The following is a 27,652-nucleotide window of genomic DNA, read 5'->3' as shown; positions in this document are numbered from 1 at the left end:
AGTCCAGATAAGCGTAGGATGGCGAAACTTTCTTTCGTCCAAAAAATCTAGGAAAAACTTGAACGATACCGCAAGGTCGCGGCTCTATACTTTCCTCAACACCACTGCAGGCGAACACCTGTTTGCATAGTTGCGTCCTTGAATGTCTGAAGATCGCGCGCAAGTATTCTCGGCGGCGCTCGTCAGAGCGGAGAAGGTGGCTCTCCAAGTGGATTTCCATGTCTTGCTTTCACCCGTGCGATGTCCTTTGAATCGAGTGGCTTGTCTCGAAGACGAGGGAAGAAGAAGAAAAAGAAAGGGAAGGGAAAGAGTGAGAAAAAGAATAAGAGTATTTTTAACGAAATTGCGTTACGAAATTCGCGCTTCCTCCAAATTCGCCGAATTAAAAGAAATTCTCGCGAGAAATTCAAAAAGTAAATCTCTTTTCGTAACCGCGTCGTAAAAATGTCGAACGAGGGCTACGTCACGACACAACACCATAAATTAAACACGAGGTCTTTTTGCAATCCAGAAACTTGACGATTTTAAGAAAGAAACAACGAAATTTGTTGCGAGTTGTTGTCCGAATATAATGTGACCGTATAAATACGTCACGAGGACGGCCACTAAACATTTGCGTTTAACGTGTTCTTGCACGCTTCTTAGAAAATACGCGTGTAAATCTCTCGATGTACAGGATTCGTCGGCCGGACAAGTGAGTGAGTAATCTCAGAAAGTTTCATGGACACCACGTGTGCACTTGACGTGCGATGCGTGTCTCATTGTGAAACCTGATGACAAGTTCAGGCAAAATTTACGAAACCTCGAAAATAATCGTGAATAATTTATTCATTAACGAATTCATCGATATATAAAGAAAAAAAAAAAAGAATATAATTGGTCAAAGAAATGATGAACGATAACGAATATTAATTAACGATCTAGTGGCGTTAATATACGTCGAAACAATCGTAATATTCATAAAATATAAAACGAGGAACATATGCATACATTCTACGTGTTGAAAGCAAGAGTTGGTACATAAAAATGTCGCTTAAAATTATTTATTTATTGGAATCAATGCATATTCAACATCCTCGTATTTTTCTTCATAATCATTTTTAGGCATTAATAACGCAAGCCCTGTTATTATATCTAAACAAAAATTTGCCACAATTTTAATAATTCTCGGAGCGCGAGCAACAGGTGACACGATTACACAAGCGCACGCTAGCCACCAACCAACCTGTCCATCCAGGTGAGAGGCGTGGCAGAAGGTTGGGTAAAAGGGGTCGTTCGCCCGAACTCATTAATGCCATATGTAGGCTAATGTCAAGAAAGCATGACAGATCTGGTAAATGCGCGCGATGTGATTGATGACGCGCATCATCGCCCACTCTATAACGTCCAATTTACCACGCGAGACCGACTGGAATCGCTTGTTAACGCGGTAACAATCCAGTTGCTCCATCTCGCGCAAAACAATTTTCGATTCGAGTCGCGCGATTCTCCGCCACGTAAGCGACGTGGCGGGGAAAGTTGGCAAAAATTCTCCTGGCCACCGAAATTAACGTCTAAAAGGATTCTAACGAGGAAGAGTTCCTTCTTTTTGTTCATCCATGCGCTTTCTACTTGTTCCAACGTTACAATAACGTGCGATCATCAAGAGTATGAACGGTTCGTCGAACGCAGGTAAGCTTGAACCTGTCCTGACACAACTGTCGATTTCACTTTCCACGACAAAAATTATTTAACCCCCTCGGTTTAGCTTCCAATTATTATGTCGTCCTGATTTCTTGATCTGCAAGATGTGTAAATCGCAAGGGTATTCGTTAACGACAATTATATATACACGTAAATGCACGTATCTTTATCAAAACGACTGAAGAGTGCATATCGAAGATAAACAAAAGGATACCAACTATGAAATAGTAATACTGCTAGCAACATTCAATGATAAAATTATAAATAAAATTTCAGTGAACTTTATATTCTATAACACTCCCACTAAAAGTGAACTGAAATTTTTATTTATATATATTTGAACTAAAAATTGTATACAAACTAAATTGAAATAAAATTTTAACGAGATACTCTCATAAATATTCGATTCCAGATATTTCGGGTTCAACCATACAATTGTCAAGTACTTGGCAAGTCATCATTATACCTTACTAATAGCACTCGAATCCCAAACGTATCCTCGAATTAAACGTAGATTTATATCGATTTCGATCCCAACACGGCTAAAATTACCGTTTAAATATCATCAAACGTGTCTGAGAAAACGTTTCTGCCCTGCCAATATGGGTAAATTGCGCAAACAAGCGATCGCAACAAGAGAAATTTCTCGAATTCGTGAAAATCGAGAAACCTCTTAAATCTCATCGAGATCGACGCGACGCGTTAAAACGATTTTCTAATTAAAACGCGTGTCGAATCACTCGTGCTGACGCCTTCTAACGAACACTGAGAGAGCGCGGGTTACCGATCAACCGAAGATATATCGTCATTTACACGTGGAAATACGAGGCTTGTTATTAATATCGGCCGCAATTCCGTCGTTGCTCGCGTTATCCTTGATACATTGACGCCGATAACCGGGGCATAAATTCACCAACTATCGGCGAACGTGTTCCTCGCGAGGCTCGCAGCAAACTTGGCCGATCGCGAGTGAGAAATTTCCACTGGAAACACCGATCCTTTGTATAAGCCTGGCCTATAGTTTTATATAACGCATTATGCGTTTGATCTTTTTTGATCGTAATTTAAAAACGAAATATAATCTGAAAAGAATAATTTATTCGCCGCCGAAATGATCTACGACGTGCGAAAAGTGAAAATCGCTTGTTAATCGATGGGCTGCAATGGAACGGAAGTACTGTTCCAGGATATTTATCGAACGAAGAAGTTTAAATATTGTTTTCGAATATAATTATATTTCCAACTATATCCTCATAACAAAAATGAGTTTCATCGTCAATAATCATTTTCTTAGATCCTATCTGTAATCAAAAATGCATTTCTTCTTTTGTAGGTATATTTTTATTTGGATTTTTTATATCTTCTTTACATTTTATTTCTTCTTCTGCAGGATCTTCGAATGATATTTGCTAATAAGTAACAAGTGAACGAGAGACTGAGGATTTTTATACAATTATAATTCTCAATCGTGTTTTTACATTATTTTAAAATATTTGTGGAAAAAGCACGATTAATTTTGACTTATGTTAATGATTTTTTTAAACCGAAAGTCTTTTTATAAGTTAAAATTATTGAAACAATTTGAGATACATCTGAAAATTTGGAGGATCGGTTTTGCAGATTCAGTAATTTTTCATCGTGCTTATCGTAAATTAAAACACGCATTCGATATTAAATTTACTATATTACTTGTTGAATAATTGTCGTATTTCTTTTATGAAGCACTGTGCGTTGAACTTGATAGAAGAATAAATTTTCCACTATACGTTTCATACTTGGCAACATCTCACCGAATATATCTAAAAATATTTACGTCACTTATATAAAATATATACATCTAGACCGAATTATATATTTATAATTTGTAATCCTCTTACATCTAAAAATCGAGGAGAAAAAAAAAATATATTTAAATTCGCACGTATTTCAATCGTCATAAACACGTTACAGAGAAAGCTTCGAAGACAAACTTACATTTCCCGTCTAACGTATCTCTTAACGACTCATAGAAATTGCTATATTAAAGCTATACATTGAAACAGGTCCAGCAACCGGGATATTACGAAAACTCCTTCTTGATAACAATTTCAATTTGCCTGCATAATATTCACCTTGAATGAAAAAACGTATCCTGTTGCGTGTACAAGGAAATAGATCGCCGCGTTCCCATCCTGATCCAACCTTGCCCCATAAATCATACATCTGTTTGCTCATAACTAAAAAGAACGAAGATAATTGCGGAGTCGATAGCGCGGAATAGGAACGGCGGATAATTCCGAATTCAATAACTCAAAGCTGACACGCCGGCTAAATTGTATCGCCGGCTAAAAACGGCAACGATCCTTTCAAGATTGCACAACTTGGTTACCTAGAAAGAAACAATAGCGGAGGCGAAGCAATAAAACCGTCTTAATGACGGGGGAGGGCTTGTTCGAGGATGGCGGCGTGGCACGATCCAATCGTGGCGAAAAAAGCTCGCTAATTATCGGTAAAAACCGCCCGATCCTCGATGGGATTTATCTGTATCCGAAATGGTGAAACGAGGGCCTATCCCATTATCGAAAACGAACGCCTCGTGATCGGTTGCAAGCAAACAGGCGAGTTAAAATATTTTCTTCTCCTCGGATAAGTAAGAGTTTATAGTTTAAAACGCCGCCATTTTTGCTTAATACTTGTGCAAACTTGGATGGATTTGCGTGGAACAATGTCCGTGATACGCTGTGTGTGGTTCTAAATTAATGTATAAATCGTGACTGTTGAATGATTTATTAGTTACTTATCGCATTGATTATTGAGAATTATTTATTAATCACTGTAATACTTGAAATACCAGATGATGTAATATTTGTTGCAGTGATTGATGAACATTGTACGAATCGGGATCAGAAAATCGATATTGGTGTACGTGTTTACGAGCCTCGTTAAAGAATAATCGATTTTGATATATGAGGATAGTGAGCTTTCCACGAGCTAATGTCATCTCTTGGTGAGATATTATTCAGAGATGAAATGGTGTCCAGCCATCTGCAAATTGTCTTATTAAAAAGAAAGGAGAAGTCCACTCTCCCATTATCATCGTATTCACGTATTCAGGATAAATAAAACTACGATTGTACTGGAGATACTTATCCAAATCATCGTTTGCTAAATTTACACCCTGTATATTTGAATTAAATTTAATTAATTTAATCAACGACAGAATATATTGCATCAGAGATGATTTTTCTCATCAACTAACAATACTAACGAAGAACGAGATTGCTGAGAAGATGAAAGAAGGAAAAATAATACGCGCGAACCAATTAACCTAACGTCTCTCCCCTTCGAAATAATTCCTCCGCCGATTTAAACTCCCTCGAAGAATGTACTCAATATTCACGATCAAAGAAGGTAGTATCTCGTCGATAGTAACAAACGTATTTGGCGAACGAGGAGACGCCATTTCGAGCAACGGACTACATCAGATATACATAGGATTCCGGCGGCTACGCCCTTATCGGAAAGAGCTAATGGTACCGGTACACGCGGCGCGACCTCAGACGGCGGAATCCAGGCTAGCAGTCGATTCTCATGGCCTCTCTCGTATCCTCGTTCCGGTCGACGAAAAATCGCGAACATCGAGGGGATTCGTTTTAATTAAATGACGACCGCTCTCTACCCGTCCTATTCTCTGTCACACTCTCTTTGACTACCATCTTAGGAAACTTCTTCTAAACGCCTGTTAACTTGGCGTTTCACAAATGTGATCACAACAGAAAGAAATGGCAATTTTCGTGCCTTTTTATCTGAATATTAAAAATGTTTTAGAACGAGCGGGGGAGGATTTATTTTATTTAATGTAAAAATGTAAATTTGTAAAGATTAGAAATTTCTTTCTTTTTTAATAAGAACAATATGACAATACGAATGAATTTTTGATTTTTCTTTAAAAAATTTTAGTTACAGTTCACATCATTTAATTTAACAGGCGGATACGTAAAATTTCTTAGGATGAAATTACACGATTGACAGATAATTAAATCAAAATCAAAAAAAAAAAAAAAGAAAGAAAGAAGAGAGAAACTATCGAACGATGTATCACGCAGATTAACCTGTTCAAGAAATCTTACGATAAACTCGAGTTAGTAAATTTCAGTCCCACCTTACCTGTCACTAGACTATCCTTAAGGTGGTTCGCTGTGAACTTTGCAAAATTATTTGCCTAACCTCGATACATACCATTTAAAACGAGCATGTTGAACGTTACGTTTTCATTGGTGCATGCAATTGGTAACGTGCGCGGGCAGCAACAAACAAGTTGTACATAAATTTGTTAAACCTTAGACACCTAAGTCTGTAGTATCATCGAATCTCTGAGCGACATTTTCATTCACGCTTTACAGGGTTCGAATTGTGCAATCGGCACCTATGTCTGTACACACACAACTCTATATGTGGAAGAGAGAACATAAAAAGTGTGAGAAATAAGCGGTCCATAAGATCGATAGGAGATAGTATAATTTAAAGTTAAAACGATCTACGCCTTGTACATATTTTCATCTTCTTGTAGAACGAAACTCTGTATTCGTTTCGCTTGTACGAAGATATTCGAATTATTGGATATAAAGTCGTATGCAAAAATATCAAGCGAAATTAAACTGCTTATCGAATCATCTGTTCACCATTTATTTTATACAATTTAACTGCGAAAGATTGGATCAAGGAATACTATTATATTAGGATACGATAAAATGGATAATTGATATTCGATATTGTATGCATATATACATACTTTCTCAATTTCGCATTGGAAACTCATGATGCCTCGGAGACACTGTTGGTTAAAATACTTGACATATATTTTACATAACACAAGCATATTAGCCGAGCATTAATAGAATATTTGAATACATTTTTAGTTGCATAAATATATCCATATTGCGATCAACTCGACAAATAAACCTCATTTTTCCAACGTATATTTGTCTTACTCTTTAGAATGGTTCGTTACCTTAAAATTTTCTATTTTAAACGCATTGTGCAACGACTCGAAAGAAAATCGATGTACCTTTCACGTTACATCGATTTCGATTTAATAACAAACTTGTCGTTGCTGAGAAATCGATCCCAACCCGTCTCCTCTATTATCTCCTCTCCCCTATCCGAATCCTAACCAAGAACTTGCACAAAAACTTCGAACGAATAAAAACTGGCTTAGATAGAACTCCTTTCGATTTGACTCCGCCAATCGATACGAAACATCTTTTCGAAAAAAACTTTCGATACGATTGACTCCAGCAACGAATCGATCGTTGGTCGAACAAAAAAAAAAGAGAGAGAGAGAGAGAGAGATACGACTCTGTGAAAATTCTAATTTCTCTTCGGATGGATAGACGCTTCTTTGTCACACTTCTCAAACGAAAGAAGAGTGGGAGGTTTACAGGAGGCCTTAACCGACGATCATTAGGATCGTCCTCGACAACCGCATTGTCGCGACCCGGATCCAATCGCGGAATTCTCCCGGGAAGATCACGACTCCCATCACTCCTCGTGACTGTCGTTACTCAAAGGTTACCTTACCTACAGAGGCCGCGGCGACCCATTTGCATCTGCGACGATGTCGGTCAGTAGTTCCTTCCGAATGTTCGATCGACCACTCGAAGACGAGGCCTTGGTAATGCGGGCGATACGGAATATCGCGTACGTACACGATTGTTCGAACAATGTATCAGTTCGTGAAAGTTTTGTGAAAATAATTCCGTGTACGGTTAGTCGTAAAAGTTTAAATATTATTTTTAATGCAAATTTTCGAGTCATGTTATTAAAGCTTTGAATGATGATTTTGTTTTTGTCGAAACTTTGTAAAACGAACGATTTTCTGGATTAGATCTTGTTGTACGAACGATATTCTTAAACGAAATACGATGAGATTTCAAAGAAGTGTTATGTACGCGATACAAATTTACTTTTTACAAAGTTTGGCAAGAGACGTGACAGTAAGAAGTAGTGTAAAAATGATGGATCAAAACGGTATAACGCGAGTAGCGCGATTTGACGAACTGTTTTTAGAGTAAAGGAGGCGCGAATAAATAACAGGGAATGGACATCGGGTGTATAGGATTTCATAAAGGGGGAGGGGATGAGCTGCGTGTATCCCCATTGTGCGCGCGCGATCTTGCTGGGATCTCACGATGGTGAAAGCTGACGAATTCACGGAAAGCCAGGATTTGCATGAAATTTACAACGACAGGCCTTTTTGTCTCGCGGCCTCTCTTCGATATCCGCGATTTTATTCGTGGAAAAGGTCGTGGGTACCTTACGATACGTTTCGCTCGAGATATCATCTTTCGTGACCCCCGTCGAAGGCGAAACGAGCACGAAGACAGATAGACTCGCAGCGTGGCCGACACCGCAACGAGAAGTGCCAATCATCTTTGGAAACCGGGAACGGTAAACGAGCCATTGTTCTCGAATCGATATCCATTTTGCGCCAGCTTCTGTGCAGCACGCGGCTCGAATCGGGAATTCGAAAAGTCGAGGTGAAAGAAATCGAGTCATTCCATTGTTAAGGGACAATCGGATAATCCTATTACGTTCGACGTTTCGTTCGAATTATCGTCGTCGATAAAGTTTCCTAGATAAACCGCCGCCCCCTCCTTCGCACAATTCCTCGACACGCATTGATATTTCCGGTTAAGAAATATAACGATACGAAGGATTATTATTAAGTCGAGCAACCGTGTTCCAGACAACACGGTTATTATTATTACTACACGGACGAACACGTGCCTCCGCACGACGATTGACTTGCGAACTTAAACAAGTTGCGCAACGTATTTGCATTCCGCTTCTTGGATAACAAAACGGTCGGCTGTTAACTCGGTAGTGTATCGATTGCCAACAGTAAATACATAAATCCAGATAGCAACGAGGCAACGACCTAGCTAGGCCCGCCGATCTGATCAAGCTGCCACCGACCACACCTTTCTCGAGAGGATCTCGAGACACATCTACGCAAGGGAAGACACGGTCTCGTTTTTCTTCGTTTTCGAAAAAATTTTCGAATGATTTTCACTTGATTTTGATTTTTCACTTGCTCCTCGTTATCGATGAATCAATTGTAATTGATTTATGAAAAATAAAATAGTTGAGGCTCTTACGATTAAATTGGAAATAATGACGAAGACACGTTTGCAACCATCGTTACGATGATGATCAGCTTCATCGTTATTATATTAATTACCCTTTAAACACAGAACTATTCTTCCGGTTTGATTACCGTAAAGGCATTATTTCCTGGCGACCAGAAGTGAAAGGTAAAGCATTTTCTTAATGAACACGGCAGATACGCGTCTAATATAATTTATTTGGCTTGGTAGTAAAACTTATTACTATGCAACCGTAATCAAAAAAACCAATATATTTAATCCGGATTATCTTTAATCGAGAAACTAATCACGAGTGTGAATGGACAAAAATTGAAATTCTAAGAAAAGAATATATTTTCTCGAAAAATATCTTGAAATTTTTTCAGAAGAAAAATCATGCTCCTTCCTACAACGCTGTCTGCAATCCAATATTACATAGAAACTTTTCTACCGCTCGTTCAATCTCAAGTTCAATGTTCTGCAACTGAAACGATGACAATTAAAAAAAAAAAAAAAAAGCAAGGGAAAACAGAGAGACGAAGGTCAGAAGAAAGGATAGGAAAAGGGGGACGACGACCAGCATCCCATGGATTTGCATAGAACAGCGTCGCCGGCTGGTTAGAGGATAGGCCGGGTGCCCAAAGGTCGTCTTGTTACGAGGTGATTCCTTGCAAGTGGTCTTTGCCATTTCCCATGGGCAGACCCATAAAGCGGCGGAGGTCGGCCAACCGACATGATGGATCACGGCGATAAGGATATATGCATCGTGTTCTGCACCGTGTACCGGTACACCGGAAGTGATCCGGCCGTGTGTCTCGAAGCGCGCGGCTCTTGTCTCTTTCCGGCCGCCCGATACCTCGATGATATTCGCGTGGGCGAGTCGACCGAATACCGCAGATCCGCCTCCTCTTACCTCGTTGCCGTGCGCTACGTCTACGTGGGCAGTTCGGATATTGTAATAAAAGCCCCGGCGGAATGATAGAAAGGTACAAGGGAGGCTGGTAATAATAGCGGCTCGCCAAGCTTGGCAGGTGTTCATCTGTATTTACACAGATGAGAGGCCCCGTCTTCGACTCGTCTCGCTTTATCGTTACGACAAAACGGTAACCTGTGCTTTAGCCAGCCGGTTACGTATGAAGTTGGATATCGATGATTTCCCCCCCGATGTTCGGTATTAAATCGTCGCGTTTCGATTATCCGGTTATCTCCTCCGTGGTTGATTCGTTCTACATTATAGTTCTGAAGTTGGGCGATGGATTCAACAAATATTTTTTTGCTGTTTTTATCGAGTTGTTGAATTTTTGAACGAGAAACGGAAAACTTGATAAGTCTATCTTAATAGAAATCTCGATTTCAGTTTTCTTGATTATGCGTGAATACCTTTGGTATTACTTAATCCCGTTAAAGGAACTATTTTCACGAAGTTATAAGAATTCCACACAAATTTTCCAAATTTCTATCGTAATTAAATATTGCTTATAAAGAAATTCGATTCATTCTAATATCTCTAACGTTATATTCTTATTTCGTTTCGTTGAATCCGACTCCATTAATTTTTCCACAGAAATTCTTATCAAATTCGATTCGTGAAAAATGGCCTATCATTTTCGCGCTCCCTTCTTGCTCTTTTTCTCCCCCCATCTTCTTAACCCGTGCTCAAACAGCGGAGAGCTCGAGGCGAGAATCACGAGGGGCCGCATTACGCGCGCTACGTACACACAGTGGAAAGCATTGAAAACGCTTGTCCGGGACAAGATTCTCACGGAGGAACACGATGTTCCACGCCCCAGAAACTGACGTATCGAGTTCCACGATCCAACAACGAGCCGGCCTCTCCCTCGTCGTCGAAACCAGCCCCGCGAAAATTGTGCAACCCGAACGTTTCTCGGTTTCCTCGTGTCGATCTCCCCCCACAGCTCGCCGCCGTGTAACGACGCCCAAGTATTATCCCGACTCTTTTTTTCCGACCGTGCTCGCGCGCCCGGATAAGATCTCGTAAACGAGATCGAAACTGGCCTCTCTCCCACGCAGCCATTATGCCGTCTTAGTTGGGCCATTTATGCTGCCCGTACACTTGTATACACACGCGAAACACCCGGCGATCGCGAATAAATTTCAAGCATCGAGCGTGGGGGACTTACCTTCTTTACTCCCGGCCATCCGGAGTGAGGAAAAAGGGGGGAAAGGGGGAAAAAAGCGGAAAATAAACTCGAGATGTAAGTATTTTAAAACAGAAGGGGTTTTATAACTTTCCTCGGTGGAGAAACGATCTTTCCCGATCGAGTATAAGCGAGTATACACTTATTGGACTCGTGGACGAAAGAGTTTAAAGGATGTTTTTTCTTTTCGTTACGTTGGTATAGAAATATAGTATACGAGTTTCATTTGGACTTGTTTTTACTTGTAAATAAAGTAGGGTGCACGCACAATTGTTTGAAAAAATAAGGAATCTCTGACATACACAAGAAATTGTAACAGATCAAAAATATTTGCTTAACGAGTAATTTCATTTGTCCAAAATATAATCGATAACACGAAGATGATTTAATTTGTCTTTAAAAAGCGAGAAGAACAAATCTTAAAAGGAAGTTAATTTCGGAATTTTCGATAGGAAAAATCCCTCCTCTGAATTTTATACCCCTCTCTGGAATAATCTTTGAACGGGAGAGAACCCGCGATCATTATCAAAGAGCGGCGAAAATAGAACGAGTTTCGATCGCGCACCTGTCCGTAAACCGTTCCCAACTCCTCGCCCGCTCTGGTCGTCGGCTCGTTCCTTAAAAGGAGCGCGTGGGTGGGCTACCTCCTTGCATAATTACGCGCGCAACTCCCTCCGTGGGCCGCGGAGAAATTCCAGGGAAGTGGGCAACTGGACCTCGTGTAACGACCGTGCCCAACTTTTCCATTCGAATAACCGCGTGATGAATATTCCATGAGAAAGCCGCGAAAGAATCGTAATCATCGTCGATCGCACCTCCCTCCCTCCGTACGTGGTAATTTCACGATGAGCTGGCTCTCCTCGGCTCCATCTCTCGTCTCCGGTGAAATTGAAATTGAAAATCTGGAATATCGCGCGATTCGAAATCAGCCGACATTGGCCGCGGAAGAAACGAGAAAACTGCGGTTAAGAAGCGCGATTCCCATACGGAGGGCCTGTTGTACAACGATCCTTCAACGAGAATGGTATACCGGTGTAGGCGTAGTTTTCTGGCGTAGCTGAACGCTCGTAATTACAGCTCTGTTCCTTCCTGCCTGTCCGCAAAAACAAGGATTTCAAAGCAACTAGGGGACTAGAACAGTGAGAGAGCGTCATCGAACGGTGCGCGGAAATGGCAGTGATCCGTGATCTCGACCTGTTCCAGAGGGTAGATTCATTGTTGTGCACGGAGCATTTAACGAAATTAAAAAATGGAATCTTTGGAAAAATTGCGCGCACGCGATTTCTGGCGATACGTATGTATGTATGTACGTGTATTTTATATAAAACGAAAGTTGATGTACAAAAATGTTGCTCGTTTATAGGCTAACTTTTATATTGTATCAACAATTGTAATTTAATCTATTTAGAATCGATTATCCAAAGATGTGGCATAAATATATTAACACCCTGTCCTTTTAAACTTACTTTTCGCAAAGTGTGCATAAATAATGTAGTATAATTATTGTAAGATACAAGTATTAAGATAACGTAGATAGAATAAAATCTTAAACGAATATTTAATAGCATTCCACGTTTCAATAATTTTCAATTTTAAACCGGCGTTTATCTTATATTATTTATTTGAAATCATAAATAGTCAATAAGACTCTAAGTGTCTAAGCTTTATGATTAGAATGTATCTTGTATATCTTACGATAGTTGTAACATTATAACTTAAAATATTAGTTTAACACATGTATTTTTTATAATGGCTGAAAAGTATTTGATATTTTCTAATGGAGTATTTTTCACCAAACTTTACATTTTATTCTCATACTGTTAAATAATGTGAAATATAATATACTCGAGTCAAAATAATTAATATCTAATTGCCACAATAAATAAAACGTTATACAAATTACTTTTAATTTAAAAATAAGTAAAATATATGTGTATTGAAAGATTAAATTCCTAAATAACGATGCTCGAATACTCGTGGAATTGCTTTCTGCAACATTTACCGAATATTTTTCAGTCTCAAAGCGGGAGATCGATATCCGTCAAGGGTCAGCGCAATATCGCGTATAGAAGCTTGAGCTACCCCTCGAAATTGGCATATGGCATGAGGGATGAGGGTGAAATATATTAAAATACATTTCGAAGGTCCATGATGGTTCAAAGCGAGGGTGAACGAACGAAAGTATTCAAGTCGATTTTTGTCGTGTCACGAAATCTAAACGTGCGGCGTATAAATACGATAGTTAATTTTCATAGAGGCAAAATTACGTGCCATCTGTTTCGTCAATCTATAATAATGGCGTAACAAACGAACAACGAAAACTCGTTTCGCGTGTCAAATTTTATCATACTTTTAAACGTGATATTATCAATCTAATAATTAATCAATTGTTTTTCGAATATAATGGAAATCTGAACTTTAGCTAATTTTCTATCTAACCCACAATTTACGTGAATACCCTTTTGATAAATAAAAAATTAATTAATCAGATAAAACTGCTATTAATATGAACAAACTGATTATGTATATAATTCGAAACATTACAAGATTATATCTTTTTCGTTTCAATTCAGAACTTCTTAATCATCCATTCATTATCCTCGAATGCTATTGCATTTTCAAGCTAAGCAACGATTTGGCTGGAATCCAACTTCTAGAGCATACTTCATTAATTCATCTATTCCCCTCTAATTACATCTTTAATTACATCATTAAGAATGCCAACGATAATTCAAATCACTCGTGAAATTATTCAAAGAATTATTCACGAGAAGAAAGAATAGAAAGAAAACAGAAAAAACAGAAGAATTAAATTGATCCACGGTCCAAAAGAATTTCACAAGTTTTGCGATGACAAGCTGTTCGCTACACATTGCGCTCTTTGACAAAATTGAGCATTCTCGGCACGAGCCACGCGGATACCACGGGAATTTCGGAGTCCTTGAGAGCCGCGAGCTTAGAATAATCCATGGTCTTATTCGTGGGTGTGGACCAAAATGTACAGGAGAAGGCCTCGAGGGTTGGAAAGTCACCTTAAAACGTGACCGGAAGAACAAAGACTTCAATTTCGTTCCACGGATCGCCCTCTCTCGAATCTCCTTCGAGAGCCGCTCGAAAATTTTCAGTTTCTATTCAGCCTTAATTACCTTCTCTGCTGTTGCGTTTATGGAAAGCCTCAGCTTGACTGACGTTTAAAACGCTAATTAGGCATTGTTAGCCCGGAGCAGATTTGTTCTGGCATGCCGATTTTCTCCGCTCCTAGTCTAGAAATTGACTAGTTTCTTCAGTCTTGGCTTCTCCGACTTTTGCACACGTGAGAATGTTCGCTCGATGAAAATTGAAACCGCGAAACAGGATCCACGCGTATACCTCGGACGAAAGTGTAAAGCGTTGTAAATGGAAAATTGTTACTTGGTGAATTTTCAACATTTGGATCAACTTTTTAACTTTCTGTTTCAAGCTCATTTTGCGTATCGATACCGAATCTAAACTTTGTTTTGTTATTGTTTTGATGGTTGGTTCGATTAACAACGTTCTAAATATAAATGTAAATGTATCACGGAATAAAGAAACCAGAACTTCAACTTTTTTCAAAGCCAGTATAAATGTTTCTATCCAACCGCAAATCCTTTCTTTTCTTTCTTCGATAAAATAAGTTTTCTACGTGAAAACGTTTACGATACAAAAATAGTTTTAAAACTATTTCCTTGGATAAAAGAAAGTACTACGTGAAAATTTAGACGGATAATCTGAAAAATGAAATTACCATAAAAACGTCGGTTGAACTTTATTTATTAATAAAAAATTTAAATTTACGAACAAATTTATTGCTGCTACATCTTTCTTCCGTGAAAAATTAAATGTAACTTATTAAATATAATTCACAACTGACACTTTTATATACCAACTTTTCCTCATTCTGTGTTGCAATCTGTCCTACCACTCTATAAATTTCATCTTCTCATTCCGTACAACTAATTGAAAATTTTAATTATTAATATTTAATTATAAATTTTATTTTTCCTCTTCTTGACTCCATCCCTCGTATGCACATTCAAAGAAATTAATTTAAAAATCACGGACTTTACACTGCCCAACAATATTATAAATTTATCACAAATAGGAAAGTGTCGTGGCATTATTGTGACTACACAATCTCGTGAAAATTGTTCTCTCTCTCTCTCTCTCTCCCCCTGTGCCAAAGATTGAAATATACACTCGAACGAGGGAATCGTGAAACATTATATTGCCTCGTTAAGCATTTAATAAACGTATATTAATAATATACCATCGATAAATCGATGGTACGCCGAATGATTTTCTATACGAATGACCGAATCGATACCGATAATACGCAATTTACGAACTGCTTCGAGGCAGCGCCGCGTGGTCGTTTCAATTTTCCGCTTTCACGCAGGCATACCTACGCGCGCATCGCGCCATTCTATGCACGACAGATCTCACGGGAATATTCTGTAAGTGGATTTACAACCGGCACGTCGCTCGCATGCGAATGCAACGCGCAGATTTTACCGCGATTTACTTGTCACAAGCTTAATATACCCGCGCCTGTCTGTTGAAAATGAAATTCGATATGTTCCGCCGCGTTAAATCCTCCGTTCCATGAATACGCACTCGCATAACTATCTTGGATTATCGTACGCGGCGCAAAGTGAATTTCGTTGGTGCTTGCCGATAATATCGGGATCAAATCACGAGATTTAAAATTGAAATATCGGCCCTTTTTTTTCTTTTTTTCTTAATATTCGAATAACTTGAGATCCAAAGAAATTAACACCTCTTAATTGAACTTTGCCACCCGAGAATGCCTTTGAATGAAATAGAACGTGATGAGATAAGTCCTCCGGCAACGAACTGTGCGCCGATATGTAGATTACGTCCATTGCATAAATTTTTCATGGGGAAAGATTTAAAATTTCAATGGAGGCTGATAAAAAAAATGCAACTAATTTAAATACGATTGGCCAACTCTGGCTACTTTTATAACAGGAGAATCAATTTTCCTGTGTGTATTTTTTTGCTGTAGAAGGAAACGCGATCCAACCGATTCGAAAGCATGCCTTAAATATTACGTTGGACAACGAGAAGGTTACATACATGTGTTCGTTAATGAAATACTCTGTTTGTACGCGCATGGAAACCCGAACCGTCTCGGTTGAAGCTAGAAAGGCAGTTACCTGAATGTCGCTAGTTCCTGGCAGCCAACTTGGCTATTACGGTTTCATTCTGTCGAGCGAATATACACGGAGAATTTTAATGAACGCGAGAACTTTAAAGATCCGATAGGCATGTCTCGTAACGTCTGATCTTATCACTAACCGCTTCCACGAACCTTTGCATCCGCCGGGTTATTTCGCATTGAGTATCAGAGCCTTGATCCCTTTTGCTAAGAATCAAATGTTGAAGTTCAAGAATATGAGAATGGTCTTTGTGTCACCCAAGCGAAATTTCATTTTTAATTAAAACTTACTACGACATTAATATCGCTTTGAAGAAGTCAACCCTCGCTCTATACAAGATATGAAAAAAATATTGGAATTTTGAGAATTAAATCTATCCCATCCTTCGAAAAAATTGTAAATACAACACCTTATATCTGCTCTCATATATGCAAATTTTTACAAACTTATATATAACTTTTAAAATATGCATATACGCGTGTTGCTTTCTAATCTTTTAAAATCGTTTTCAATTGACTTTTGTTGGCTAATATGCATAATGTTGCATGTTCAATTAGCATAAAATTTTTTTCCACGATCAATTTTATCCGTCGATAATTCATTTTGTCCTGCCTCTCCTCCCCCATACAACGAGCGGACGGAGAGTGTAATTGCAATTTTCCTTCCTGTTTCAGGCGATATCGAGGACTGCCTGGTTGCCCCGGTGGCCCAAGGGCAATTCACGCCGCTACCGGAAGCTCTTTGTTGGGCCATTTTGGAGTTGACTTCTCAGAGGCAAGCTGCCACTCTGGACACGCTCAGATCCGCCCTGAGGAACGCGTTTCCAGCCATGCAGAGACCAAGCCGCGAATTGGTCTACGACGCCCTCGCGAAACTGATGCAAGAGAGAAAGATCTATCACACGTCGCAAGGTTATTTCGTGGTTACGCCCGAGACGAGGAGGCTTAGACGCGACACGAGCAACTCGAGGAGATGTTCTAGAGAGGTGAGCGGATCGAGAGGTCAGGGTAGCATGCTCATGTCCAACGACGAGGCCATGGCGCTCGTACACGGCGAGATGCTAACCCTGAGGGACGGCGACGTGACGCATCAAGCTGTGCAGACGAATCTGGCAGACGTTATTTGCGGAGGTAAGAAATCCCGTACGCTCGTCGATCATACATCTGCACTTTATCGTCAAGTTTAATCGGCGAAATTTTGCTGAGAAGAGATAGAAATCGCGAGAAGCGTGGAAATCCTTATTTCCTTCGTGGAGGTTGACTGAAATACAATTTCGAAAGATTTTGTTTTCTTTTCGTTCTGAGGAAAAGATAAGAGCGCTCGTGAATAATAAGCTCGCGAATCTTGGACGAGTAATTCTGAATAATTCACCCTGTGTTAAATCTAGCTGTAAAGAAGAAACGAATCCTTGGAAGGAAGATTCGAATCGATTAAAATAGATAAAATAGATTTTATTCGTCCATATTTTATATCTTATCGTAATTCAAAAAAAAATCTCGTCAAAGCGAAGGTTCCTTCCGAGAGGGGAAGCGTAAATCGATCGGGAAACAAAGTTGCCGCGCCAGGGAGGGAGAGTCAATCGGACAGAAACTAGCCGGTCGATCCGCGCAAACCCGTTCGGCACGTGTTCGTTCGGGGATCGTTCGGGAGGAGCGTTCGAGAGCTGGCCGCCGAGAGCGATTCTTTTTCTCTAAACTCGATGGACGAGTCGAGCGTGCGTTTATGTTGTTGTCGTCCTTGGAAGCCACGCAAGTCCCGCGCCGGAAGACCCCTCGCATTCCATCGGGGTGGATCGAAAAATCGTCGCGATTCGATTTAAATTGCGCCACTCTTATCTCGGTATTTAGAGTGGTTGTCGTCTCGGCCGCGAATTTATATCCCCGCGCCCGTTTTAAAATTAGAAATTCAAATGGTAATACCGTATCACCAGGCCTCGTATAAAGAAAAGTCAAACATTTTCTTTTTCACCCGATATCGTGCACGCGCCCGTTATGGCCAACGTGATTTCAGCATTGTACGATAATACCGTTTCCATATATTGCCCTGCCCTATCAGCCTTTTCTCTCCGCCGCTGTCCAACGGGTGGAACGTTGCGTGCAACGACGTTACATTGTTACCAGCGGCATTGATCGCCACCAGGCACCGGCCATCCTTGCATGCGATCGTATTCGCCGTGTTCTGAAAACACGTTTGCCCTCGTCCTCTTCGTAGTCGTCGTCGCGGTCGTCGTCTTTGTCGTTGGTCGCGAGAACTTTTGGACCCGCTCAAACTGGAATTTTCTGGCGCATTGACACGGAAACACGTCTTGGACGTCTCGCGTGTGTTTCACCTCTCTACATACATCGGGGAGGAGGGGGGGGGGGGGGAGGAGGACGTGTATGGAGGACGTACACGCGAGCATCGGTATACATAGCAGAGAGGTGAGCAGTGCCAAGTCGGCGATCCCTGGAAAGCGTTTAGCACAGCCGATATATTAGCTATTGGTCACGACATTGTCTACCGTTACACACGCTGTCGAGATCACGTGGGGGGCCACGTATATAATCTTCCTACTTTTCTCCGACTTGTTTCCCGAGTGATTCTCACGCTGCTAACCTACAGCCGGTCGTCGCCACCGCCTCTGGGCTCTCTGTGTACCGCGATGAAAATCAGGGACGAGGGTGTTCCACTTTTTGAGGAATACGACTCGCGTGAATCGAACGTGTCCGCGAATGGACGAGCGTCTCTCGATCGTCGTTCGATTTCGACTCTTGTATTCTCTCCTGTATATTTCCGATGATGACGAGTCATGGAACCTACTCTGCTCTTGTACTTTTATATCTTAACACGCCTGTTTCCTTCTTCTCAACCATTCTCGAGTGTTAAAAAGGATTATCACGGAAGAAATAAAAAAAGAAACTTATTCCATATATTGTCATTCGTAAACGATTAATCCTTGAATTTGAAAGGCACGTAAAAATTTCCAGGTAATCCCAACGACAAAGTTCTGTTCGCAAGATGTCGATCGATGCCGGGTCGCCTGGAGAGGCGACATTCTCTGCGACTTTGGGGATCCGCCAGACGTTTACACAGAAGCGGAAGTTCACGGTCTTTGCCACGAAGGCCGGAAAGAAGCGACACCTCGTCGAGCGCGGAGTACGCGAGCACAGACAGCGCGCCCCATAGCCCAACCAGTGAGTCGAGTCCGGGGAAGGGATTGTTTTTGGTGATGGATGATCGCTTAATCGGGAGACGAGCTTAACTTGAGGCTTGATATGTGGATATATTCTCTTTTCCGTTTAAAATCTTTTCGCTTCGTATTTTCCACGCAATGTGTAAAGAACGAGACCGCCACTTGCTGTTTTGCAATTTATAGTTGAAGAAATTTGTATTTCCGTTTTCTCGCTGGAATATTTTTCGTATTCGTGTAAATAAGATCTATGCGTGCAAATCTTGAATATCTTTGAAACTGATGGATTAATGTAAAAATTGTAGTGTAAAAATTCAAACGAAGAGAGAGACGAAGAAATTATTAATTTAGAAAATATTTTAACTCAAATTTTGTATAATTTGTTACGTGAAAGACAATGTAAACTTAATGATCTTTCATTCCATCAACTTTCAATATTGTCCAACTTTTGTCCAAAACATTTCTTAATTGATGATCGACAATTTCGAAGATATTCGAGTAATTGAATCTTTTTCTGCTCTGCTCTTCCATCTATTTCCGTTGCGAGAATCCTGGGTGGAGAGTTTTTGCGATTCCCCCCGAGTTCCTAAATCCGCGACCACAGCTGAACATCCATCAGATACAGAAGCTTCTTAGACACCCTTAGCTGGCAAGCCCTTCCTCGATCCCCCTGAATCTCTCGTTTAAGAAACGCAACACCGGATCCCTCCGCTTTTCTCAAGGTTTCTCGGGGATTTTTTCAGAGAAAATAGGTCTACTCTCGAGGCTGTTCCGACGCAGTACGCGAAGAAAGGGTGCACCGTTAATGGGCACGTTCAGCGCCCAGTATCCTCCTACCGAGTGGTTTAATCCACGCGTCGTTCACCTACACAGCGTAGCCACGCAAACGAGAGCCGCTAGCCCCTCGGTGAGTTTCAATTTGAAATACGAAAAAGGAGAATGCATCCCGTGTTTTGCTCTTCGATCGAAAGGTTTCTTGAGCCAATACGAAGTTTCTTCGTTAGAAATAAACGTTAGAAACAATTGTTCACGCGTAAAACGTTATGATCGGTGCGATGCGAAATAAATACAGATGATTTTGTGCATTATAAAAAAGAGAACAGAAAAAGTGAAAAAAGAAAATAGGAATCGAAAGAATGAATATATAAGTAAAGTTGTAAAGTTATATTTTTTCAATCTTCTCTTTTTAATAATCCGTTTATACAAGATTTCCATTGCGCTCGATATTTACCTGTCTATCTCGAAAAATTACAATCATTTTTGACGAATTTAATATATTATTGCACTCGATCAAAGACTTTTGCCAAGGATAGCAGGTAGGAAATTGAATGCAGGAGCCATGATTAAATTGCGCGAGTCCGAAGAGCGCACGCTCTTAGCCGGTTAACAACGAACTAACGTTTTCAGATGATGGAGGGTCTAGATCAATCGCAGGCCAGTTTCCAAGTATGGGATGATTCGAGCTCCGTGCGATCCGCCACACTGCCCAGGCGACATCGACGCCAGGCAAGCGGCGATTCCTCTAGTTTATTGGCGAACTCGACGCCAAGGAGTTCCAGACGACATCGATCACCCTGTTCGACACTGCCCAGATCAAAGTGCTCCAGCCTGAGCAGATGCACGTCCAGAGCTTCTGTCCTTCCCCCAACAACGAACCAAGAACCGTATCAGACGCGCAATCAAACGCAAAACGGGAAAAATTCGGCCAACTCGTCGCCGAGTCGAAGCGGCGGAAGTTCCGGATCCGTCAGAACGACGAACGCGAGCCCGGCGAAAACGGCCACGTTGGGCAGATCCAGCACGAGACAATCCAACTCCAGACGACCCAGCCATGATTCCACTGGCAGCGGTACGAAATCAAACGGATCGCCTCAGCATAAGGTGATTAAACATGTGTCTTTTAGTTTGAGAATAATCTTTGCGTTGTATTTGTTTTTCTTTAAAAATTCCGAAGAAAAACGAATCCATCGTTATTTGATTAAACGTGAGAGACTACTAATTAAAATTTAAAATTGACACGATACATGGAAACTATTCTTTTTTTTTAAATATTAACTTCGAATTTATTAAAGAATTAGAGAGATTGAGAAATTGATGATTGAAAAATTGATTCAATCGTCGTATTAAAAAATGTTCGAAAAATTAAACTACTTCTTTCAAAGAGAAGTTTATTTGCAAAATTCTAAATTATTTTCGAAGAAACAGTAATACCTGTCTCTCTTTGTCTATTTCAAAAATCAATTTTCTCCAAACCTACTTTCTACCAATAGAAACTATCTACACTGTAGCTTTATGTGCCGAATGAAACATCGGTGATCTGAAGACGATAAAACAGATATTACGTACGTAATATTTTTCCAGGTGCTACAAAAGACATCGTCCGGCCACTCGTCCCACTCCAGTGGAAAATCGATTTCGAGCGGGAAACTCTCGTCATCGCCGTTGAAAACGTCCACGTTACCAGCGAAATCATCCCCGCTGAAAATGGTTCAACAAGGATCCCTGACACCTCTACAGGAGGCGCAGAATTCGATAACTCTGCAAGTATCGACGAATCTAACGCCGGTCAGCCCATCGCAAGATCAGCATCGCTCGATCCAGAACAGCGTGACGCTTGCCTCGAACGCAACGAGCACGACAACCATCTCCGGCTCACCCGGCACAAAGATCTACGTTCAACAGAATAACTCTCCAATGAGATCGGTGATCACGTTCGAGAACGGCACGGTGAAGACGAAATTGGCCGACAAGGAGGCGATGGACTGCAAGGAGAAACAGGATCGCGAATTGATCACCGAGAAACTCTACAAAAGCAAGATAGACGAGGAGAAGCTGTTCAAATCGAAACTCGACGAGGAGAAGTTGAACAAGTCGAGCAAGATCGAACGTCCTTCCTCCCTTTACGCTTCCAAAGAATCGAAACCGAGCCACCTGTTGTCGGAGTCCGATAAAGAGAACAAACCAAAGGTGGAGGAGGAAGTGCCTAACAAATTGAAACTGACGAATCGGCTGAACAACAGCCAGGCGCATCTGATAGACGGATCGACCAACAACATAGACAAGAATTCACTGGTCAACGAGCAATCAAGCATGAAGAACACGAACGACGCCATGAACAACTCGAGAAAATTGAGTCTATCGTTATCGAAGGACGCTTTGAGCTACAGGAACCTTCTCCGTCCAGGTTCGAAGAATAACATAGCGTCGAATCCACCCTCGCCCACAAAATCTTACGACGGTTTCGGTGGATCGTTCAACAACGTCTATATAGAGAATCTCGAAGCTACGAAACAGCAGAGAGCGCCTCAAGGCTCGGAACCGAACTTGGAGAAAACGGTCAGTCGAGGAGATCTGTACACGTATCCGAGTTTGAGCGACATGCAGGTTCAATTCACCAGCCTGGCGGCGCAAAAGATTCTGAAAGGTTGCCCCATCAACAGCGTGGACACGTTGGTCGAGGTCAATATGGCGGCTGCGGAGAAGCCGAACAACTGCGACGTTACTGTTCACACCGATTTTGGACTCGTTTAAAATTTTCATCGTTTCTTTTTGATCGGGAAAACTTGGCTTGGTTCTCTCCACGCGTCTTTTTCGTACAGTGAAAGGTTGAACTTTAGCACGATGAACTTGTCGGTATCTCGTATGCTTGCGTCGTGGTAGAAATGTTAAATAGCAAACGGATGAACGCTGTACTGCTTAAGCATATAGAGAGAATTGTAAACAGTTACCAATAATAAATAAATAATTTGTTATGCTCATCGAGTATATACATATATAAATATATGTATCGCACGATCGCATGTTATCTCTTTAACCCGACAACAGTTTATTACGATCCGATCATTCATGTTAAACCATCGATTATCATCCAGATGATTCTCGACACATTGTGCTTCCATTGATCATCTATATGCTTACGCGGATAATAACGTTCGATATAATATTGTATAAAATAAAATCCCAGCCATTCCACGGAGAATATTCAGTTAGCTTATTCATAGTTGGTCAGAGCTCAATAATCCGGCGAAATATATTATATCCAAGCGATAACTTTTATTCGCGTGATAATTTAAGTTACGGATATCTGAATGCTCGTCGTTGCATTGTCGTTGCTCTCATCGTTCGTTCATTGGCCATTCTCATTTTAAAATATTCTTCATAATGATGTTCGTTATTATTAGGAAAGGAAAACTCAGAAGATTTATCTGTGTGTAATTTATAAAATTATAATATTATTAATCGTGACTTTTACTTTTTTTTACTTTTTCATTCACACGTATTTGATCGATCATAGAACAATGCATTGCGTGCATCAGATTTTATCGTGCCTCCATTGCCTTCGTTTTTATTTTTTTCTTTTCCCTTATTTTTTCCTTTTTTTTTTTTTTTTTTTTTTGTTTAATTTAACGTAATACACGAAATGAACAATAAACGGGTACCACAGCGTCGTAACGTTAGCAGTTTTGCATCGCTTTACCGAGCTAAAGCGATTTGCTAAAGCAATACTTCACGTACGATAGCCTGACAATTTGCCTTACTCGGATGAGAGAAAAAGAGAGAAAAAAAAAAGAGATAGTATTTTATGCAAATTTCAAATACTGCCAATTTTTCGTAGCGTCGATTTAGGATAACAATCAACAATCTAAGGGAAAATCGAGTCTTTATAAAAGATATATATAAAAAAAAAAAAAAAAAAAGAAACGGTAATTTAACGTGCACTATTCGTTCATTTCGAGAGTTCAATCGTCATACTGAACGAGAGCCTGTAAGCGTTAGGCGATATTTTTGTTTCGGTCGATATGCCAAAGTAGAGAGGAAAAGTATAGTGCAGTCAAATTTTTTTAGAGTTTAGGATAACATTATTGAATACACAAACGCAAGAAATATATTACAAGTATTAGAATCGAATATGATTACCGTATTTGTAATAATGAATTCTCATTAAAACGGGTAAAATTTGATATAAATAAAATTCTCACGGATAATCGCTACGTATACGTATAAATTTTATATCTAAATTATAGCTTTTATATACCTCTGATAAAATTGTAAGTGAAATAATTTGGAAAAAATTTTAATCAAAATTGTCGTTTATAAGAAAAGAAGAAAAAAGATATACATTTGAATTGAATTTTGCGCATGCGCAGAATATTTGTATACCGAATGAAATGATCGTGGCGCGAAAATATAAAAAATCAACTACAATGTTACGAAATTAATGACACACATACACAGATACACACACAAATACACGTATATATATATAATGAAAAGAGGTGCATTTCCTTATTGAGAAAATAAGAAATACCATTTTATAATTAGCGCAATGGTAAATCTAAGTGCCAAAATCATTAATAGTACTTAAATCGCCTTAAATCGCTTGCAGTGCGACCTCGTGGCGTCATACTGCAACGAAGTCGCGATGTAAACGAGTTCTTCGTATAAAGTTCGAAATACAATATTAATCTTAAACGTCAGACATATAGTCGTAAGACGGTAGATAAGCGGGTACCGATAAATGGAGCCTGCTTTGTATATTTCGTACGTTGTATTACCGATTAACCGATAGTTTTCGATACACCTCTAAGTCTTCCAGTTTTTACGAAAATGGAAGGACAGCGAGCGTTTTACGTCCTTATTTCTTATCAAAACTAACTTGTAGAGTACATGTAATCTTGCTCTATCATAATTATAACAACGAAAGCGTATGATAATAAAGAAGATAAAAAATATATGATTTTGTTATATGTCACGATCCTAAAATTATTATAAATTTAATTATTGACTCGCTTTATAATTTCAATATAAAAAGTCTAGCTGAAAAATCATTGGAAACCTGGCAAATAATATAAAAAAAATGATACAAATGATATAATGTATATTTCAATTAAATTGTTAAAGAGATTGAAAATAAATAAGAAATTAATAAAAAAACATTTTTATGCAATTATCATACACACAATACACAATATAAACCTAACTGAATCATTACATATATTTAAACACTAGATATTTTCTTTTTTAAATCTTGATTGCAAAAACAAAAGTAAAAAATTAAGTAAATTTAAATAAAAAAAGTTTTCCCGCGTAATACTGTTTTGATCGATAAATAGATTTGCACTACTATTTGTAGTTATCTACAGTTGCAAAGAATTCTGTAATACCGATTTTGAAGAAGATGAGTATTCTTACGCCATCTAGAATTCTATTAATCTAATAAATTCATTTTTAGATAAATATCAAAAATTTCTTATTATTTAAATCATTTTATATAATACTGTAATTTTTAGACAAATATCTAAAAATATTTAAAAAAATGGATTTTGCAATCTTTGAAAAATATATTCTATCTTCAAATATTATATTTCTTTCATTAATTGATTCTTAAAAACTATTGAAACAAACTCAGACTAATTTGATTTGAATCTACAATTCTTTATAATTCCTATCTGTAAAAAAGTTAAATGTTGTTTTAATAACTGGCAGAAATTTAAGAATCTAAGATACCACCTATAAATCGATTTTCTATCTAGCAGAAATCTGAAAATATTGCCTAAGTTTTCTTGAATCAATTCTATAATAATCTCTACAACGAGTCATATTATATAACCGGAAAACCATTAAAATGAAAATATTTTCCATGCAATATAAGACTAAATAACGAACCGTGAATAAAATATTTATTTTGTATCACAGTAATAAATTAATATTTCTTATAAAATAAAAAAATTTTTAAATCAACAAGATAAATGTTTTATTTACAATATTAATTATAATAATTTACATTACTTTATGCACTCAAATTTAAATATTAATAATAAAATTCAATAATATTCAATGACAATATTTATTTTGCATATATAATTGATTGTTTTTGGAAATTTTAAAATTTTTTTATCAATTAAAAATTAATTAGCATTATAAATAAAATATTTATCTCGTTGAAAAAAGAATTACCTTTGTATCGTCTATCAGGTGATGCAGGAACATAAATAGTATCCACAATTCTAGTGGAAGTTGAATTTGGGCATTCAGTATTTCGCAACACTACTTGAATAAACGCGATTATTTTTTAACGCAACACTAAATAAAAAAATAACAAGAAAAATCGCGGTAGAATCACGACACTAACTTTTAAAAAGAAAAGAATTCAATTCAAAAACTATTATTTCTGTACTATTAAATAGCTAATACAATTAATTGAAAATAAAGACTTTAATAATAAATAACGTAAATTTTAATGCTAATTTATAAAAAATTATAATAAAAAAAACCGATATTTTATAATTCGCAACACTAATACAAAATCGCGAAATGCCCACTGGATAAAATGATAACTGGATCTAGATGGCATGCAAATTAGGCCAGCATGCATCGGCCTAATGTAATAAAAAAAAAATAACTACTACTACATACTACTACTACATATTACTAAAATGAGCACAATGACAAAGTAGTAACAAAAATGATTTCCCATTCTTTGAATTCAAAGAGAATCCAAAAAATGAGAGACCATTGGTAGTTGCCCTCTTCTATGGCGATTTGCCGGGCCTCTTCGGCTCATAGCCTCTTCTTTCTTCGGGCGCAATACCCGCTGAAACTTATATCTAGGCTCGAGATTCACTAATCGCAAATAAAAAAAAAAAAAAACCAAATCGCGTAATCTAAATATATATAAACGATCAATGATCGTTATCTATACATACGTATATTCTCGAGCACATCGCAAAATTCAAAAAATCGATGAAGAAACTCAAATACAAGCCATATCGTCTTAGTTTCATCTTCGATTTTTCAAATTTTATTCCCTGAAACAGATTGCCACGCGAAAACGCGCCTACCCGATCAGAGACTGTGACAATCTGCCCGGCCCTACCTACTTATAATTAACAGACACACCAGAAGTATACTACCTATCCTACCTAGTTCTATATTTAAAAAAATGGCAAAACAGGCATACCAACACATTCATTCCACGATTCTCACGCATAATGCTCGGGCGCAAAAGCCTAAACTAGGGAAACGTCCCGGGACGCCTCCGACACCCGAGCTTGGCACACTACGTTCACACTCTAACTGTACGTACCATTTTCCTGAAATCGACTGACGATGGCTAGCGATCATTGCGTAAAATATGATAAAAAATCGTATCTATGTTAATTTTTGTTATTGGTAAATATTTATATTTGAAAGAGTATATATATTTTAAAAAAAAATGAAGTTGTTGTATATGTAAAGTGTTATTAATTATTATTTTAATAATAAGATTGATAATATATAGATGTAATATTATTAATTGTATAAATTGTAATT

The 27,652-nt window shown here is 38.7% G+C and overlaps 1 protein-coding gene across 3 annotated transcripts in view; it reads left to right on the top strand.

Annotated features, from left to right (window-relative positions):
• knockout (Stork-head domain-containing protein knockout) overlaps positions 1–24,040 on the top strand; it is a 112,161-nt gene extending 88,121 nt beyond the window's left edge. For 2 of the 3 annotated variants that reach the window (XM_012493245.3, XM_086911623.1), the window contains exons 4-8: positions 16,845–17,300; positions 19,137–19,343; positions 20,062–20,246; positions 20,747–21,220; positions 21,701–24,040. In XM_012493245.3, coding sequence (XP_012348699.1) covers positions 16,845–17,300; positions 19,137–19,343; positions 20,062–20,246; positions 20,747–21,220; positions 21,701–22,870 — 2,492 coding nt within the window. In that variant the 3' untranslated portion in view covers positions 22,871–24,040. The remainder of the gene's footprint in view (positions 1–16,844; positions 17,301–19,136; positions 19,344–20,061; positions 20,247–20,746; positions 21,221–21,700) is intronic. The other variant, XM_003698352.4, reaches the window with a different exon arrangement.
• The last annotated feature ends 3,612 nt before the right edge of the window (positions 24,041–27,652 follow it).

The sequence above is a fragment of the Apis florea genome, unplaced genomic scaffold (genome assembly GCF_048593485.1).
Source record: "Apis florea isolate Af1SG1 unplaced genomic scaffold, ASM4859348v1 contig_3326_pilon, whole genome shotgun sequence".
NCBI classification, from domain to species: Eukaryota; Metazoa; Arthropoda; class Insecta; order Hymenoptera; family Apidae; genus Apis; species Apis florea.
Note: the sequence above shows the minus strand (reverse complement) of the source record. Positions and strands in the feature narration are given on the sequence as shown.